This window comes from Colossoma macropomum, unplaced genomic scaffold (assembly GCF_904425465.1).
Source record: "Colossoma macropomum unplaced genomic scaffold, Colossoma_macropomum, whole genome shotgun sequence".
In the NCBI taxonomy this organism is placed as follows: domain Eukaryota; kingdom Metazoa; phylum Chordata; class Actinopteri; order Characiformes; family Serrasalmidae; genus Colossoma; species Colossoma macropomum.
In genome coordinates this window covers 21,664,836-21,682,161 of record NW_023494788.1, presented here as the reverse complement: position 1 = coordinate 21,682,161, position 17,326 = coordinate 21,664,836, and the positions used below count along the sequence as shown (strand labels likewise).

At 39.6% G+C, this 17,326-nt stretch overlaps 2 protein-coding genes across 2 annotated transcripts in view; one reads left to right on the top strand and one right to left on the bottom strand.

The window, feature by feature from the left end:
• The window catches only part of rad9a (RAD9 checkpoint clamp component A), an 11,325-nt gene extending 6,888 nt beyond the window's left edge, over positions 1-4,437 (bottom strand). Inside the window, exons 1-6 of the mRNA XM_036568823.1 lie at positions 4,075-4,437; positions 3,829-3,899; positions 3,496-3,618; positions 2,637-2,751; positions 1,067-1,166; positions 804-910 (exon numbers count right to left, since the gene is read on the bottom strand). Of these exons, the coding sequence (XP_036424716.1) occupies positions 804-910; positions 1,067-1,166; positions 2,637-2,751; positions 3,496-3,618; positions 3,829-3,899; positions 4,075-4,108 (550 nt within the window). The 5' untranslated portion in view covers positions 4,109-4,437. The remainder of the gene's footprint in view (positions 1-803; positions 911-1,066; positions 1,167-2,636; positions 2,752-3,495; positions 3,619-3,828; positions 3,900-4,074) is intronic.
• Positions 4,438-6,266: 1,829 nt separating this feature from the next.
• zgc:113229 (uncharacterized protein LOC550612 homolog) lies at positions 6,267-16,082 on the top strand. The gene is made up of 5 exons (XM_036568820.1): positions 6,267-7,347; positions 9,367-9,545; positions 10,703-11,285; positions 13,185-13,430; positions 15,526-16,082. Exons 1-5 carry the CDS (start codon positions 6,628-6,630, stop codon positions 15,808-15,810), a joined length of 2,013 nt encoding a protein of 670 aa, XP_036424713.1. The 5' UTR covers positions 6,267-6,627; the 3' UTR covers positions 15,811-16,082.
• The last annotated feature ends 1,244 nt before the right edge of the window (positions 16,083-17,326 follow it).

Genomic DNA, 17,326 nt, shown 5'->3' with positions numbered 1-17,326 from the left:
TGTGTGTGTGAGGGTGGACAACATGGACAGGCTGCTGACGGGCTACAGCTGCTAAAGGAGAACCCTACGCTGGGCACTTGTGATATTTTAAACATCTGGTACTTTTACATAAATTGTTATGGCTGTATTGATTTAAAAAACAATAATGTGGTGGGTCTACCAGACCACTGAGTAACAACACCACCACACAATGGTTAATGAGAAAAAACTATTCATCATGAAAAGTCCCAGTTTTTCTGCTTATAACCAATGTGTATTCAAGTATGTTTCCCCAACAAGTACAAAAGCTGCTGTGAACACAAGTAGCAGCATAATTCCTTGTCACTAATCTTGAGCACTATGGTGCTTTCATTATTGTACAAAATATGATTAGCATACCCAAGACGTATAAAAGATAATGAATAACACACAAACACACACACACACACACACACACACACATTTTCTAAGCTGCTTATCCTTCTGGGTCGCAGGAGGTGCTGGAGCCTATCCCAGTGCTCACTGGGCCGAAGGCAGGAAACACCCTGCACAGGCCGCCAGTCCATCAGTCCACCACACAGACACACATCCACACACACACACACTCACACCCAAGGGCAATTTAGTATCTCCAATAAGCCTGACTGCATGTCTTTGGACTGTAGGAGGAAACCGGAGCACCCCGATGAAACCCAGAGAGACACAGGGAGAACAAGCAATATAAATAACACATCTAAAATGAATAAATGTATGAACACAAATACAAACTGGATTGTTAAAAGCCTGACAATAAGCAGGAACTCAAACTAAAACATAAGCATCACCTGCATCATCTTCCACATGGTTCCTGAGCCACACTCGCTCACCACTCACAGACACATTTACTTCTTCCAGTGATGGAGGGAAGTGCAGAACTGTATCCACCCACAGCCTACACACACAGGAGAAGAGGGAGATATAAAATATATAATGTATAAAATAGGAGACAGAGAGACTGAGACTGATGCACTGTGGTTTGAAAGTGATGCAAAATGGAGGGATGAGAGAGACTGAAGATTAAGACAGAGATTGAAAGAGGGGTACAGACCTGGGCTGGGCTTGCAGCACATTAGCACAGCTGTCTTTGTCGAACACTGCTTGTAAGCTCTCACAGTCCTGAAAGGACAGGTTATGTGTCTTTAAAAGCCCTGAAACAAACAGGCACAAACAGAATAATGTAATATGGTGATCAAAATGCAGAAAAAAGGCAAACCTTTCTGTGTGTGGAATTTGCGTAAAATGTGCTGACTTCAAACGTACATGGTATATTAAACATACCAGGGACATACATCTCTGAACTCAATGATTTGATTACAGTTCAAATTATGCATCTCAACTTTGACTGCATACAATTCAGTTTGATTATTTCATCTATACAGTTATACAACCGTTAGTTCCGGCCACGCAAGCTGATTGGTTGAGAGGCGTTCTAACCGCGCTGTTATTTCGCCATAACATCACGTTTTTTTCACAAACACTGTATCACTCTGCTAAGATGCTGTTGCTAAGCAAGGACTTTGACAGCTGTAGGAGACGCTCAAACCATTTGAACGTTTTTACTTCTTACTTTGCCACAAACAGAAAATGGATACTTTTAAGATCACATTTGACTGACAGACCGATTTGGTCAGACTCTGAAGATGAGACTACACTGAATTCCCAAACTGTCATCACCACTGAGCAGCTTTTCAGTCGACAGCTGTGACAGAAGAACATCTAAACAACCTGGAATCAGCCAGAAATGAACCCAATACCATTCACCAAATGTGTAGCCTCATCTTCACAGTCTGACCAAATCAGACTGAACCATAAAAAACTGCTGCAATAAAAAACAAAAAAGCTGCTCAGTGGTGACAACAGTTTCAGAATTTAGTGTAAGGTGCTGGAGAACAAACTGCCGGCTGTACAGCGAGTGGGCGGAGTTCGTTACTCTGACGTAGCCACGAGCTGCTTCTTAAGGAACTATAATTTGGCGGAAGGAATTGCCAACATTAAAACATATTAAATGCCGCGTTCACGGCCCAGTTTATTAATTTCTTACTTTATTTATTTAACTGTTGTATAAAAGCAATAGAACACTCAAGGTTGTGTTCGATCTACGGCGACCAAATCACAGCCGTGATGTTATGTCACACTCCCTCTTGTGTTCTATTGCTTAAATATAGCACAGTACCACTTTTCCAATATATCGTCCAACACAGATACCAATCCCATATTTCTTATTACATAACTACACAGCTAACAATGTTACATCACAGTGTGAGTGTGTGCTACTTTCTTACAGGACTGGAATGGATTAATGCTTTTTTCTGCTGATATCAGCTAATATTCTTCTGATATCAGCTGATATAAGAACAAGGCATTTTTTTAAATCACTGAATACACATGAAGGGCCTGTATAGGAACACCAACAGGCTTTTTTTTATTTTTATGATTGGAAAGATGCTAAAAATGAGCAAATCCATTATGACAAATCAGATTGCCAAGATTCTGCCATTCCCAAATCAAAGTTTTTGAACAGTCATCTTCAGAATACTACATCACAGTGCATCAGTTCACAGTTCAACAAATTTACAAGACTATATGAGGTCAGAGTGAATGAGCTGTAGTGTTTTTACCATGTTTGCAGTGTAGAGTGACAGTCAGACGACTCCTCTCACTGTTCAACTCAATACGGCACTTCTCCACAGAACGCTCCAGAGAGGACAGAGACCTGAACACTGTCAGCATGCTCTGAGAGGGAGAGACAGAGGGAGAGACAGAGGGTACTGATGGGCCTATCAAGTGGTATAGTGACAGGAATTTTACTTGCTATGACAAAAGTATCTTATTTCTGAGGCGTTTCCTGTGCATGATGTTCATTTTTTTATTATTACTAAAATCCTTCATCAAAAAAATATTTTTAAAAAAGTTCATCCGTTGTTATTCGGTGCATACATTATTATTATTTGTCAGGTTAAACACGTGTTCTTGAAACAATGTCATGCATTTGCTTAGACTATATCTGTAACCAGCCTTTCTTCCCAGCTTTGGCTCTTTACTACTGTTTTTTTTTGTGTGCCGACACAAAATAATTCTGCATTATTCTGAATGGGTCAGGGTGGTCGGTAGCCGGAGTGATCAGTAGCCAATGTGGCCGGTAGACTAGTTGTCAAGTTAACATGAGATGTATCCTCTATTATGTGTCTCAGTGCATCAGTATTATCTCTTTGATTCTAAACTTCACATGCTAGTCTGTGAGACCAAAATCAGGTGTTTCAAAAAGGTCTAGGCTGCAGCACAGCAGTGACGGCGAAGTTCAAATTGTTGTCTCACAGAAATCTGAATAGATGGTTCAAAAAAATTATTTAGGTAGACCTGTGAATTGATTTGACTCGTTTATTAAAAACAACCGATTCAAACGAACCAAGATGTTCCAATATAACCGACACTGTTACAGAGCAGTAGTGTGAGGAGTGTCTGGAGCATGAGTGTTACCTTGATGGGCATTTTGCAGCGGAATGTTTGGTCAGGCGGGGTCTGGTAGCGCTGGAAGAAGAGCGGAGAGAGCAGGAAACAGGCAAAAGCTGATCTGGAAGAGTTCACTGCGCGTAGAGTTAACTGCAAAATAGGAAAACGTTAATTAGCATGCACGCACATTCTCACAGACATAGAGGAGGATGAGCTGCATACACAAATGTTGCAATAAGCGCAATGTGCATATAATACGCATAATGCACTAAGCCTTTTAATCAAACTATATTCTTGCACCATATAAGCATCTTCATTTGAGCTTCTGTAAACACACAAACAGCAGACATCAACACTAACCCCATCTTCAACAGGCTCTAAGTAAAGCTCCTCTCCAATCCTTGAAAGGGAGTGTATTGCTTTTGCCAGCACTGCAAAATACAAGTGACATACGATGATGACATAGTGATGACACCCAGAACCATATTCTTATTAAGCAGGTAAATGGTTCTATGCAGAACTCATGGTTCTAAGCAGAACCAGTGACTTTATGAAGGAACCCTTGAACAAAACATCTTTTTAAAGTGTGTAGAACTTTGAAGTTACCTTTGACGTTTCCTCCTGTCGTAACGCAGTCCATCCTGCTGCAGTTCAGGTTGGGGAACAAACACCAAAAGGACGAAGTCGGAGATGCAGCTTCATAAATGCAGCCAAAGGAACTCAAACCAACACCATGAATGCCACAAACGGAGCTGAAGCGGAGACTGAAACACTCAGTTAAGGCGAACGACTGTTCGATCCGGTTATATCCGCTCAATACAAAACCCGCTGCTCTCACGAAGAGACAGTATTAGTGATTAAATTCTGCATGGTAAAGTGTTGTTTATGTATAATATTTCTTATAATAATAATAACTTTGCTCTCAGAACTCAGCTCACTTCTTTCCGTCTCCCCGAGTCGCGCGCTGATCTCGATGGGACCAATCACAGAGCCCCGCGTCACAGAAATGCGACGTAAACAGACGGAGTCTGTGAAGTGTAAACTGTAAATAAATTCCAGCAAAATAAAGATTTTATTGGCGAAGTGAAGGAATATGAGATTTACAGAACTGACTTTATGCATTTGTAGAATACTAAAACAAGTAAAGAAGACGAGGCTGGAATTGGCTTCCTATTCGCCGGCTTCTTGTTCGAATTTTCCCGTTCCACCTTAAATGGCCTGAGGTGCCAGACTGTAACCAGAGCCGGTTTATGAGGAGTCTGGCCCCTTCCTATCCCCCCATTACATCAAAAACAGGACTGCTGAACAGCAGGGGGCGCCCGCGAGGGAGTCCTCAATGAATGGGAGTGAATGGAGCTCAACGGCTAAATCGAAAAGTTAAAATAGTTTCTAATCACTCGCCCAGAACTTTCCTTTAATTTTAGAAAGCAGAAGGATGGATTTCACAAAAAAAAAACCCAAAAAACAAAAAAAAACAAAGAAATCTTCCCTGTATGATTATTTTTTTCCTACAGCAAACGGGTTTTGGGCAGCAGAAGGCGGGCATTACTGCTAGAGCGTGATGATTGATTGGCGAGCGGAGCAGCTCATTGGCTATTCGCGCTCACTGACGTCATGGACGTACATGAGGCGCCGTTTTAAACTCCTACAAGCTCTTAAAAATATAACAGCGGTGTTAAAATGTTTTATGCTGTTCTGTGTTCAGGAAATGATCGCATTCTTTTACATTAAAATGTTTGAGCATTTATAAACTATGATTTTGCTCAAATGCTCCATATCAACCCATTCATTTTGGACTCGCTCGGGAGCGCCCTCTAGCGTTTGAGAAAACCGGGAGACATTGCAGAGTGGCAATTCTCCTCTCTACAAGTTCTCTGATGTAACTACTGCACTATTTAAGGTGGAACGGAAAAAGTCAAACAAGAAGCTGGCTGATAAGAAAGTGACCTCAGCTTCGTGTTTAAGAAGCGTGATGACATGGTCGCGTTCAAAAATGTAAAAAACTGTAATAAGACTACGAGGATCTATAGCACTGCAGAAAATATTTATTTATTTATTTATTTATTTATGTAAATTACAGAACATGCACATGGGTCACTACTGTGCACAAATTATTATAAAGTTCAGAACGTTTAATTAGTATTATTATTATTTTGAACAGTGGCAGTTCTGAAATCAGGGGATACTGCAGCCCCCCTCAGCACCCCCCACTTCCTGCGTCGGTCAAAGGCATACATTACCCTTTGTAAACAGATAAATAGGAACAGGATTGATAATAAAATTGTAAATATGTTTATTGCTCCAAGTATCATTAGCTGTACTAAACCTATGACATTCTATGGAATGATAATAAAAATAAAATATCCATCATCTAAACCGCTTATCCTTCTGGGTCGCGGTGGGGTGCTGGAGCCTATCCCAGCTGTCATGAAAAAAACTTTTGTTCTCATTCAGAACTGTATAATGTAAATATGGGAGAAATAAATTCCAATTGAATCAGAACAAAACAGGCATTGAGTTTCACATTCCTCTAATCTCTCAGTAGAAGAACGTGGAAAGTAATTTTCTAAAAAAAAAAACTTGATGCCAGTGCTCATGGACTAATGTCTAAGGTGCTGACATTTTTTGCTTATCAGCATCTTATTCATTTTCTGTGCTGGCGAACTCTGTGTTTTGCCCACATTGGTCCAGGTTTGCAGTGACAGAGAACTGGAAAAAAAAAGAGAGATGGCACTGGATACAGAGAGATGTTGACACACTCGTCTTTCTAGTCTGTCTGGCTCTATCCATCATAGCTGAACACACCTCTCTGACTTGCCTGGCCTGCATTTCGTTCTCCTGATTCCTCCCTTCTTCGGTGACATTTGTCCGGCATGCTCGGATCCTTCAAGTTGGAATAACAAGGAGCTTCTTTTCTTGAGGAATTGAACTCATGCAAGGATGGATTTCAGTGCTGTGGAGGCACCACTTCTCTGAAGTCACAGAGTGGGGCGTCATGAGGAATATTTCTATAAAACTGGGATGAATATGCCGAATACAACATGACGTGAAGAAACTTCAGACCTAAGACTTGAAGGATTCAAATATACAGATCTTTTATTGTGTTGACGGCCTTTGTGAGTCTGCATAGAGCATGTGAGCCAATCTTTCACTTTCACAATGGCTAAGTCGAGCGCTGTTTCGGACACGCAGGCCTTGCTGCAGTCTATGCTTCAAAAGCTGAAGCTCCAAAACCATTCAGAAAGGAACAGCACACCCACTCAAGAGCAAGCACCTTCTCCAACCATAGAGTTAAATGGTGGGTCTTCACTTGAAAGCACAGTGTACCAGTTTGGTGATTCCAGCAAGCAGCAAGGAACATCTTCCTCTATTTGGACCAACTTGGACAATCCATGGAGGCTCCAGTCACCTGATCAGCCTCACCTAGAACAATCCACTGAAGGGATTCTGGCTACACTTGCACCAGATGTCATTTCTGATGGTGAGATGCCCAGATGGGAGAGGAAGCAGCTAAAAATTTCACATAGTAAGGTGAGTGATGACAGCTCTAGCCTGTCCTCCTTCAGTACAACAGAAAACACCCTCAACTCCACCGACCTTTCAACCCCATCGCCCACATCATCCATCCCGTCCCGGAGAACATCAGAGGAACACAGTGACCACAGTGGAGTGTGCAGTGAAGGTGTTGGGGACATAAGAAAGGACAGCATCAATGTTCCTGATAAAATAATGCGAACACGCACTTCAAGGACAAGTAAGAAGAAATGGGAAGATCCAGGAAAGAAGAGATGGACCCAGAAGGTGAAGGAAAGATGGAAGGAGCGGCACAAGAAAGACCGTGATGGCAAACAGAAACAAGAGCCGAACGATGTGGCAAAAGTGAGTTTTGCTCCTGTTTGATCCCTACTCTAACTTTAAAATACTTACAGAAATATAAAATGTGGAAAATATAAACATGACAGACAATAACATAAGATACAAGTGTTGGTTTGTTTAATTCAACTGGAGAAATCAAGCTATTTTGTGAAATTATGAAATCTTTTTGTACTTTTATACTTTTAGCATCAGAATGTGTTAATTAATACATTTAGTATTATTGTTACACTTGTAGCATTACTACCTGTATTAAAGGGGAATTCCACCAATTTCTGCAATTTTTTTGCAAGTTTCAATAACTGAGATGTAAACAAAGATTTGATGTGAAATGGTTCATTGTAGAGAAACAGACATGCGTTTCTTAATAGTGGTGGTGATAGGAACCAATGTTTTACAGTGTCGTGCACTTCTTCTGTTCTTCTATGATAGCTTCTGTTTTTGCATGTTTGTTATAATTAATTGTTTCAGATCTTCCAACTTTCAAACAAAAAGACAACCTGAGTAAACACAAAAAATACAGTTTTTAAATGATCCTTTTGTTCATTGAAGGAAAAAAGTTAACCAGCACCAACTGGCCTTGTGTGAAAAAGTAATTGCCCCCTTACTAACTCAATCAACTAACTTTAGTTGATATCTGGGATCGATTAAGCTGGATACACCCAGACAGCCATGTTGAAACTAAACATCACATAAATAGAACAGCTCCATCAATGTGAAGAAGACTAAAAGGTCTCAACAAGCAGCACACTACGCCGTGATCAAAAGAAATCTCAGAAGAGATGAGAAAGAAAGTTATTGCAATATCTCAGTTGGAAAAGGGTGACAAAGCGATTCCAGTAAACCAAAATGAGAGCCATTATCTCCATATGGAGAAAACTTGGGACAATGATGAATCTTCCCAGAAATGGCCAGCCTACTAAAAGTCCTCCAAGAGCACAGCTACGACTCATTTAGTAAACCAGACGAACATCTAAAGAACTGCAGGCCTGGCTCATCTCAGATAAGGTCAGCATGTATCATATTTGCCACCTTGATGAATAATATTCTCTGGACTGATGAGATGAAAGTGGAATGTTTTGGAAGAATGGGTGCCATTACATCTGGCATAAAGCTAACACTACATTCCATAATAAGAATGTCATACCAACAGTCAAACATGGTGGCGGCAGTGTGATGGTGTGTGGATGCTTTGCTGCTTCAAGACCTGGGTGACTAGCCAAAACTGATAAAAACTATGTATCCTGGTATCTACCACAAAATCCTACAGGAGAATGTCCAGTCCATGATCCAAAGCTTAAGCACAGTTGTGTTATGCATCAAGATAACGATCCCAAGAACAAGAGCCACCTCTGAATGGCTCAAAGAAAAACCAAAAAAAATTAAGAGTTTGGAGTTGCCTAGTCAAAGTCCTGACTTAAACCCCACTGAGATGCTGTCGCAGGACCTTAAATGGCTAGTTCATACTCAAATACCCCCAGTGTGGCTGAATTAAAGCAACTCTGCAAAGAAGTGGGGGCAAAATTCCTCCAAAGTGATGTAAAATCTGATCTCCAGTTTTGGAAAGCATTTGGTTGCCATTGTTGCTGCTAAAAATTGTTTTGTGTTTCCTCATGTTCTCCATGTCTTCTAATACATTTCATGTAAGCGTGACACTAACAGCAAACCGGGAGGGGGCAAACACTTTTTCACACAACTTTTTACACTACACAAAATGATCAGTGAACCAACATGTGTCTTCTGAGTTTTCATACATAACGTTGACAATAGTGGTCAATCAATAGTGGTAAAATGTGTTTGACCCTTCATGGCAAATGAAAACATCTTAAATCTAGTCCGTGTATCTTACATTTCTCATGTAGATTGTTGTGAGAACATTATAAGATGGATTCAACCTAGTTTTACATGTTGTTGCTTGTTTTTAGGTAATTTAAAATCATTTTGTCACATTATATAATTTTGTTTCAAGAAATAATGCTCGAACATGATTTTTCATAGTTAATGTTCAATATACTTTTTTTTTAGAATGACCACTGCCCAGCCCCTACAAAATCCAGTGACGACAACACAACTGCTACACTTAGTGAACAAAACATCAGTGACAACAGCACAATTGCTACACTTAATGAACAAAACACCATCCACCCTGAACCAATCAACAATGGACTGGATGAAGCCCCTCCCAGCCCACTGGATCATATGAGGTAAATACAAATACATCAGCGATGACATCTCTTTAGGTTGAAATATGAATCAGACGTAGTTATCATACCACAGCTGTCATCAGCAAGAACACCTCTGTCAGCCTCTCTGCTGAAACCAACACACCCTCAGAATATATGTGTGCGTAAGTGAGTGACAAAGACTGAAAATAACATCGAGAGTTTTAAGACAGTGAAAGAGACAGTGAGTATTAAGGGTGAATGAAACAAATCAAACAAATGTTTTTGTTGTTTGTTTATACACTTTGTAAAGATTGTTTTTTACTGTATTTTGTAGAATAATACTGATTACCATGGGCTTTTCATTCAATCAGTGCTCCCCCACCATTAAATAGGCCAGACAACACGTGAGTTTGACTAGGTGGGCTGCCTGGACTATTTAATGGTGGAGGAAATACTAATAGATAAGACGTAGACATTAGCATGTAACTGGCAGGCTAACGTTTGCTTCCTGTTCGGTTTTTAGGTGGCATTTGTGGACATATGATTTTAGGTGGTTTTGTTAAAATATGGTGTTTATTCCTGAAAAGGTGGTAAGAGAAGGCATAAAACAAGCGTGGTGTTTCCTCTTTACTGTTTTTCCAATGAGAAAACCAGAGATAGCACCCCCTTCTGGATGTCTGCAGAGATAACCAATCAGCTTCCTAGCATTCTTCAAACCATAGTAATCAAGAGCAGATATATTTAGACTTTGGTTTAAAGAACTATTAAAACTATTCCTGTAAAGCTTTCCTGCAAGGCACTTGAATATTTTTGATACACTGACAATGTACGCCTGACAACACAGGTAGCTTCGAAGAGTCTCCCAGTTTTAAAATAATCTACAGTTAGCCATTAGCCATTAGCCTGATTTTGGTGGAGTTTATAAGGATAGTCAGTGATTTATAGTGTTACTGAGAGGAATCTATAACATTGTATTATATTCACTGAAATATCACCAATCATTGAATGATTGACTCACAAAATGTAACTGTAACATAGTCAACTCTTTAAGTGTAGGCCTTAAGGTTTGCACTAGCTAATAATACTAATAGTCAAGTCAAGGTTACAACAAACAGAAACAGTCAGAATTCACTTTGTTCACTTCACTGAACAACAGATGGCAATGACTGCATACTCAATCCTCTGTTTCCTTGCAGTGAAAGCATATTTTCTTTTGGCTCTTTTAACCTGATGGAAGAGATTTTCGCTGGTAAGGAGTGGGCCAACTTCTTCCAAACCAGCACCTGCAGCCAACCGGAGTCCCCCTGCATCACAGCAGACAAAACAATGGAGTCGCCAAGCAGTATTAGCCAATCACCTCACAGGGAGCACACAACAGGCAACCTTTGGGATTACCAAGAGGCTTCATCACAAATGAACTCTGAAAGTTTTCAGCAAGACATGGACATCACTGAACAAACAAGGACTTCAGATTTTAGTCTAGCTTTGTCTCAAACCTTTGAGTTCCTCAAAGACCAGTCAGAACTCTTTGCCTCAAACCAAACACAGAGCATGGACCTCGGTCTGAGCCAATCAGAAAACGATGATCAAACAAAATACCAACCCCAGTTATTGGACCCTCATCGAAACTATCAACAAAATACAGCAGAAGCAAGTTATCATCAGTTACTGTCCAGTGAACAAAATCTTAACCAGTCGCAGCAATCTGACCCAAACCATACACAACCTGAAAGTGTGCATAAGGAATTTCTCCCCCTTTTGGACTTATCATATCTGCAGGTAAGACCTGGAATAGTTACAGTCAAATGTAAAAGTTTGTGCAAATGACATGTTTTCTTGATTTTCTAAGTGAAAATAAGTTAACACACCCTCTACAGAGAACACACTGTACTGCATAATTCTAACTATTTGCTGATTTTAACATATTTAGGAGAAAAGCGTGAAATGCAGCCTGTGCAAAAGTTAGATTTCATTCTTTCCAATATGTTAAACTCAGTAAATAAATAGAAATTATGCCCTAAATTTTGCTTTATTCTGTGTAGAGGGTGTTTTAAATTTTAACTTGCAAAATCAAACAAAATGAAAAAAAAATATATAATTTCACCTGAATTATTCAAACTTTTGCATGACTGTAGTGTAGTTTTGTTATTAGGGTCAAAAATGAAGCAAAAATGCCCTCAAAAAATGCCCCAGCTATGTAAATGTATGGAGCAATAATGCCTCTAATATGAATTCCATTTAATACATCCTCTTACATCATAAAAGTGTTAATTACTCATACTGGTAGAAACTTTAAATGCCTTGAGGGCTGGTGTGATTTACAATCATTTTTACAGAATTTCATTTGGATGGGCATGCAAATTGGGTCTCAAGCAAGGATCATATTTAACTTTTATAACCATTTATGTACTAAAAATTGTGGTCTGTAAGGGTATTCGGAAAGAGACCGTGTGCTATGATCTTACAGACTTGCATGACAGTATGGCACTGCAATTAAAAACACATGAATGAATAAGCAAGAGAGACTAGGACAAGAGAGACTAAGTCTTTGAATGTAAATCCTTCTGTTATGAAACTTAACCAGCTTATTGTCCCTCTGGAGACCTCTGTGGACTTGGCTGATAGTTGAAGATGGGGAATTACAAAATGAGTGCAGAGGGTGTTTTGTTGGGATCTTGTGCAGAATTGTGACTAGAGCTTCAGATACCAGTACTAGTACCAGAACTTCAGTAGCAATTACTGAGTGATAGCTTCTTTTAGTGTACAAAGTAAGACTGAGTATGACTTAAACCACATGAGTGTGACGTGCTGGATGTGGGTATATTTACTGACCACAACAGACTGCAGACTAATCAAGTAGTGGTAACGTTAATAGCATGCATATGAAATGTAATATAGACAGCCAATCAGCAGAACGACAATTTTTCAATACTTAGTACAGGGAGATTCATTCGAAAGAGGCCCTGAATATTCTGTTGTAACTCCCGTTAGGATGAAGCAATCTGAACCAAAATAATATGCTACATTCCTTGATGTATGTGTAACAGATTACACTGGAACACTGGAAGTGATCTCTGTTTTCGGTCAGACACATGAAGGGGTACGGGGGTATACACCCGGAAGTTGCAAACAGAGGTTAAACGCCATGATGGCTGTCCAGCACCTACTTCATTGCTCCGATGCAGGGGCTTCCTGGCTTGTTCGAAGCTCCATATACTGAGGAGCATACTGAACGTGTTTCATTCAGATCGCTTCGTCCTAGCGAGAGTTATTACAGAATATTCGGGGCCTCTTTCAAGTGAATCTCCCTGTACTATTCAATCAATTTGGTACTGTGAAAGTATTGTAAACACGATAAATGATGTAGACAAGTTAGATAGAAAGACAACACCCTGAAGATGATACCGCTAATCAATGCTCAGTAAGTTTATCAAAGATGATTCACTTTTTGGCCTATGTTAAAAAGGTTGAAGAGGTCCCAGTGGTCAACATTTTTTCCAGATTCTTCTACAATTCAGTGATTTTTACAGTAAATGTCTAAACTTCACAGCAGATGATTTACTCAAGATGAGCATATCATTGAAGCGCTCACTTGTGAATTGCTTTTACACACTCCATTACTATGTTATCAACATTTCCTTTTCTTTATGTTTGCCTCTCCTCATCTCACTTTGTCAGCCAAAGGACAGTTCTTCTCTGAGGAAGCTTGGGAGTCGAAAGAGAGGACACTGCACGCTGAGGAGGGGTTCCAGTGATCGAGGCGGATCAGAGACAGGAGAAGTGGATGAGTGGAGAGATAATGCACCTCTCTATTCCCTACGTCCAGCTCCCAGCCTTTCACCTGCTTCCTCCATCTCCTCTCTCCAGCACTCCATTTCCCAAGATTCTGAGTCGTCTGCCTCTACAGAAACTGTAGTCAAAAAGGTAAAGAGGCTCATGAAAGGGGCCCAGTAGTTCACAGTCATTGTAACTGGGCTTATATGTCCTCAAATATACACTGGTTCGTAAACTATATACATTATCCATACTCTTAGTGACAGCTGCTCATAATATTGGATGGGAGGGCTAAAAAGAGTAATGCCATCAATAGCTCACATACTGTAGCATCCCATTTCAAAGCCCCTTCCCAGCCACAGCAATGAAACAATGAAAAGAGCTGTGTAGCTAGCCATCAGTTAAATTTATATACATATGGACATATTGTTACTGTTGTGCAAAAACCATGTACCTCCACTTTTGTTGTTTGTCTTTTTTGCATAATTTGAAAACTCCAGCTACTCTTTGTATTATGATGATTTTTTAAGATGAAGGGACCAATAGAATGACCCAAAATAGCTTGGAAAAAAATCTTGTTACATTAACTTTTATTATGAGTTAAGAAAGTTTTTTCCTTCTTCAGCAAAATTACAATTTTAGAGATACAAGGTTTCGTTCTGACAGCGGCAATATATACCATTAACAACTGGCAAACTAAAATCAAGCTACTACAACAATTACACTATATTTCACAGCAAGCTCAAATCACTACTGAATGCCTGTAAAACAGCAGTATGGAACGCAAAAATATTTTACCTTAATGCCTATTAAAAGCAGTAATAGGCTTCAAATGTCAGGGTATAACGCTCTACATATCCATGTACAGCTGCTGTAGCACCACTGTTAGCTTGGAGCTAACATAATATTAAGAATGCTATGGGTGCTAAGTTTGCATTATTGCAGTTGGAAATTTGATAAAAACAGGCTTTTTTTATGGAGTTTATGGAAACTGAAATGAGTTTTGGGTGTCACATTGTTCTATATGCAAAGCTTAAAATTCAATGTAAAAGGTAAAGAGGTAACACCTCTGCCTTCTACGCTGTAGACTGGAGTTCAATCCCCTGCCTGGGTAAGCACCCTATACTATACCAATAAGAGTCCTTGGGCAAGACTCCTAACGCTACATTTGCCTACCTGTGTAAAATGATCAAATTGTAAGTCGCTCTGGATAAGAGCGCTTGCCAAATGCCGTAAATGTAAATGTAAAATACGAACTTTCAAATTCAGATTTTTGCATTTAACTTGACATTTCTAGTGGCATGAATCTAACTCTTTACATTTCTTTAAAGCGGCACTATGTAAGTTTTTTGTTAAAATTGAAAAAAGTAGCATTAGTCAGGAGGAAAAATAAACACACTAACGTGGTTCTGTGAGCTCTGTAAAGCCTGAGATAATCGTTTAAAAATGTAAGGCGTCGGGTCAGGTTTCCAGAGTTTTGTGGACCACGTCATACTTCATGTAATGGTGTCACATGCATAGGTTCAAAAAGAACGTTGCCCCCATCTCAGCCAGCTCTTATTTTTTCACAACCTCTTGGTGGTGCTATTGTTCATGAATCCACAGACATCCAAAATATTCACCCTCTAGTCATTGGTTAACAGCAAGTAAAACAATGCAGGCACAAAAAATGAAACTATTTTTGTTTTACAGAGAATACACAGTGTTTTAAAACTCCTGCACTGCTGCTGTGCTTGATATATTTAAACCAGTTAATCACCCACTAGTATGTCACTAGAAAAGTCCAATATCCAAATAGTATCTGGTTAGCTGTGGTCATATGGTGGTCCCATTGCACTGATGGATGAAAGGGGCTGATAAATTGTGCAGTAACAGATGGGCTACATTCAGTAACTGTAAACCTACAAATATATGTAAAAATGCATTCAAATGTTTTATTGTTCTGTAAAAATAAGCTCACACATCGTCTACAGGGAACAAACTTGAATATGGCATGTATCTGCAAATTTTACTGCTTAATTTCTATTTATTTACTGAGTTTAATATCTTTGTTAATATCACTGTTAAATTCAGCAAATAAACAGTAACTGTGCATTAAAATGTGACGTGTGTTCTCTGTAGAGAACGTTCAATTATTTTCACTTAAAGAAACAACAAAACATCATTTGACCAGGGGTGCTCAAACTTTTGCATATGATTGTATATAGCACATATATCTCATTTTTTTCCTCATCTTTCCTATCAGAGGAGGCTGGAAAACACCCGTCGTGTGCGTTTTGCAGAGGAAGTGATCTTTCTGCCACCCCTAGTTCTGTCTGAGGATTACGATGACGGCGACGATGATTATGATAATGAAGAAGAAGGCGAGGCAAGTGATGAAGATGACGACGATGTTCCAGAAGAGCCGCAGTCTCGCCCCTCCGTTCCGAACTGGATTGTGGCACTCAGGACCAAGACAAAGAGGAGGCCCAAACTTAAACTTCCACAAATGGCAAGCATGCACACGAAGTTCAAAAGCTCAAAATCATAGTCTGTCTGAAAATATCGCTGTTAACCTCTTTAAATACACTAAATGTCCAAAGGTTTTAATAAACCTTTTACTTTAATAAACCTTTTAATAAACATTAATTCGACTAATTTGACGTGCACCCATTGCTGACACACAGCGTGTATAATCTCAATAGCAAAGCATTGACCAAAAGAATAGGGTGATCTGGAGCAGCCACTCATGAGCCTAAGGTCACCATGTCCAATGCCAAGCACAGACTAGAGGGGTATAAAGCCCCCATCATTGGGCTGTGAAGCAGTGGAACTGCATGCTCTGGAGTGATGGAACTCCATCCAGTGTCTTCGGGACAAGCACGACTGATCCAGAACTGACCGCTCAACATAAGTACCCGACCACACTAATGCTTTTGTGGCTGAATGCCATTCAATTCCCACAGTTCTGTTCCAACATCTAGTGTTCTCAGAAGAGTCGAGGCTGTTACTGCAGCAAAGGGAGACAACCTGTCACGTACAATGCACTTCTGTAATATTCGTGCTGAACTACAGGAAAAACCCTGTAAATGCAGTTGCAGTGAACTATGAGCAGAAGTGTGGTCAACACTGGTCAGTTCACTCTGCACAGGTTTATATACCAGGTATAAACTAAAGTCATAACTTGTTAGGGAAAGGTGTGAAATGACTCACAATGAGAGAGCAAAACAGGTAAAACTGCAGTTTATTAACTTGTACATATGTAAACAAACTGTTTAAAGAGAATTTGATGAATAATCAAGTACTTATGAAAATGAAAAGACCTTGCTGGGAAATATGTAGAAGAAAGCAACACCAATTATCACAGAAAACACTCAGCTTTCAACTCCTAGACCCTTTTAACCCTGTCAGAAGAGAGTGCTGCAAGCGGTGTCTTCAAAATGTATCATTCATGGTTTTTGTGCAGATTGTGTGTGTATTTACTAAACGTATTTCTTAGCAAAGTTCTATAAAAATGTTAACCAAACAAGGTTTGGATGGTTAAAAATGGCAACCAGACCACGCTTAATATAGGAATTACAAACATGCAGCTATTCTAAGATCTGTGATACACTAAACACAGAAAGACGTCTGACTATAATGCATAGAGATAAGCGGCCTAACACATCCGGCACTACCACAGGGTCTTTGCACATAGTTAAAGAAGCAGTATGTAGTATTTACCTATGTTTTCCTGGACAATTCACACATATCTGTTCACTACTGAGCACATGGTGTCTTACATGCCTTGTTGTAAGATCAGAAGCCAAAGTAATCCACAGTTTTAACCAATTCAAAGTTGGTTTTCCAGCTTAGACCTGCATATTGTTACTGTTGGGAAAAATCCTTGTTTTTTTATATCATTTGTAAGCACCAGCTGCACTTTCCATTGTGTGAGAATTTCATGATGGGCTGACAGAAATGGTCAAAAATTACTTGGAAGAAAGTCTTCCATTATAAGTCCATTTTTATTTTGTTTTTCCTGAAAATGTACCATTTTGGAGATACAAGGTTTTGTCCTTTTTGTA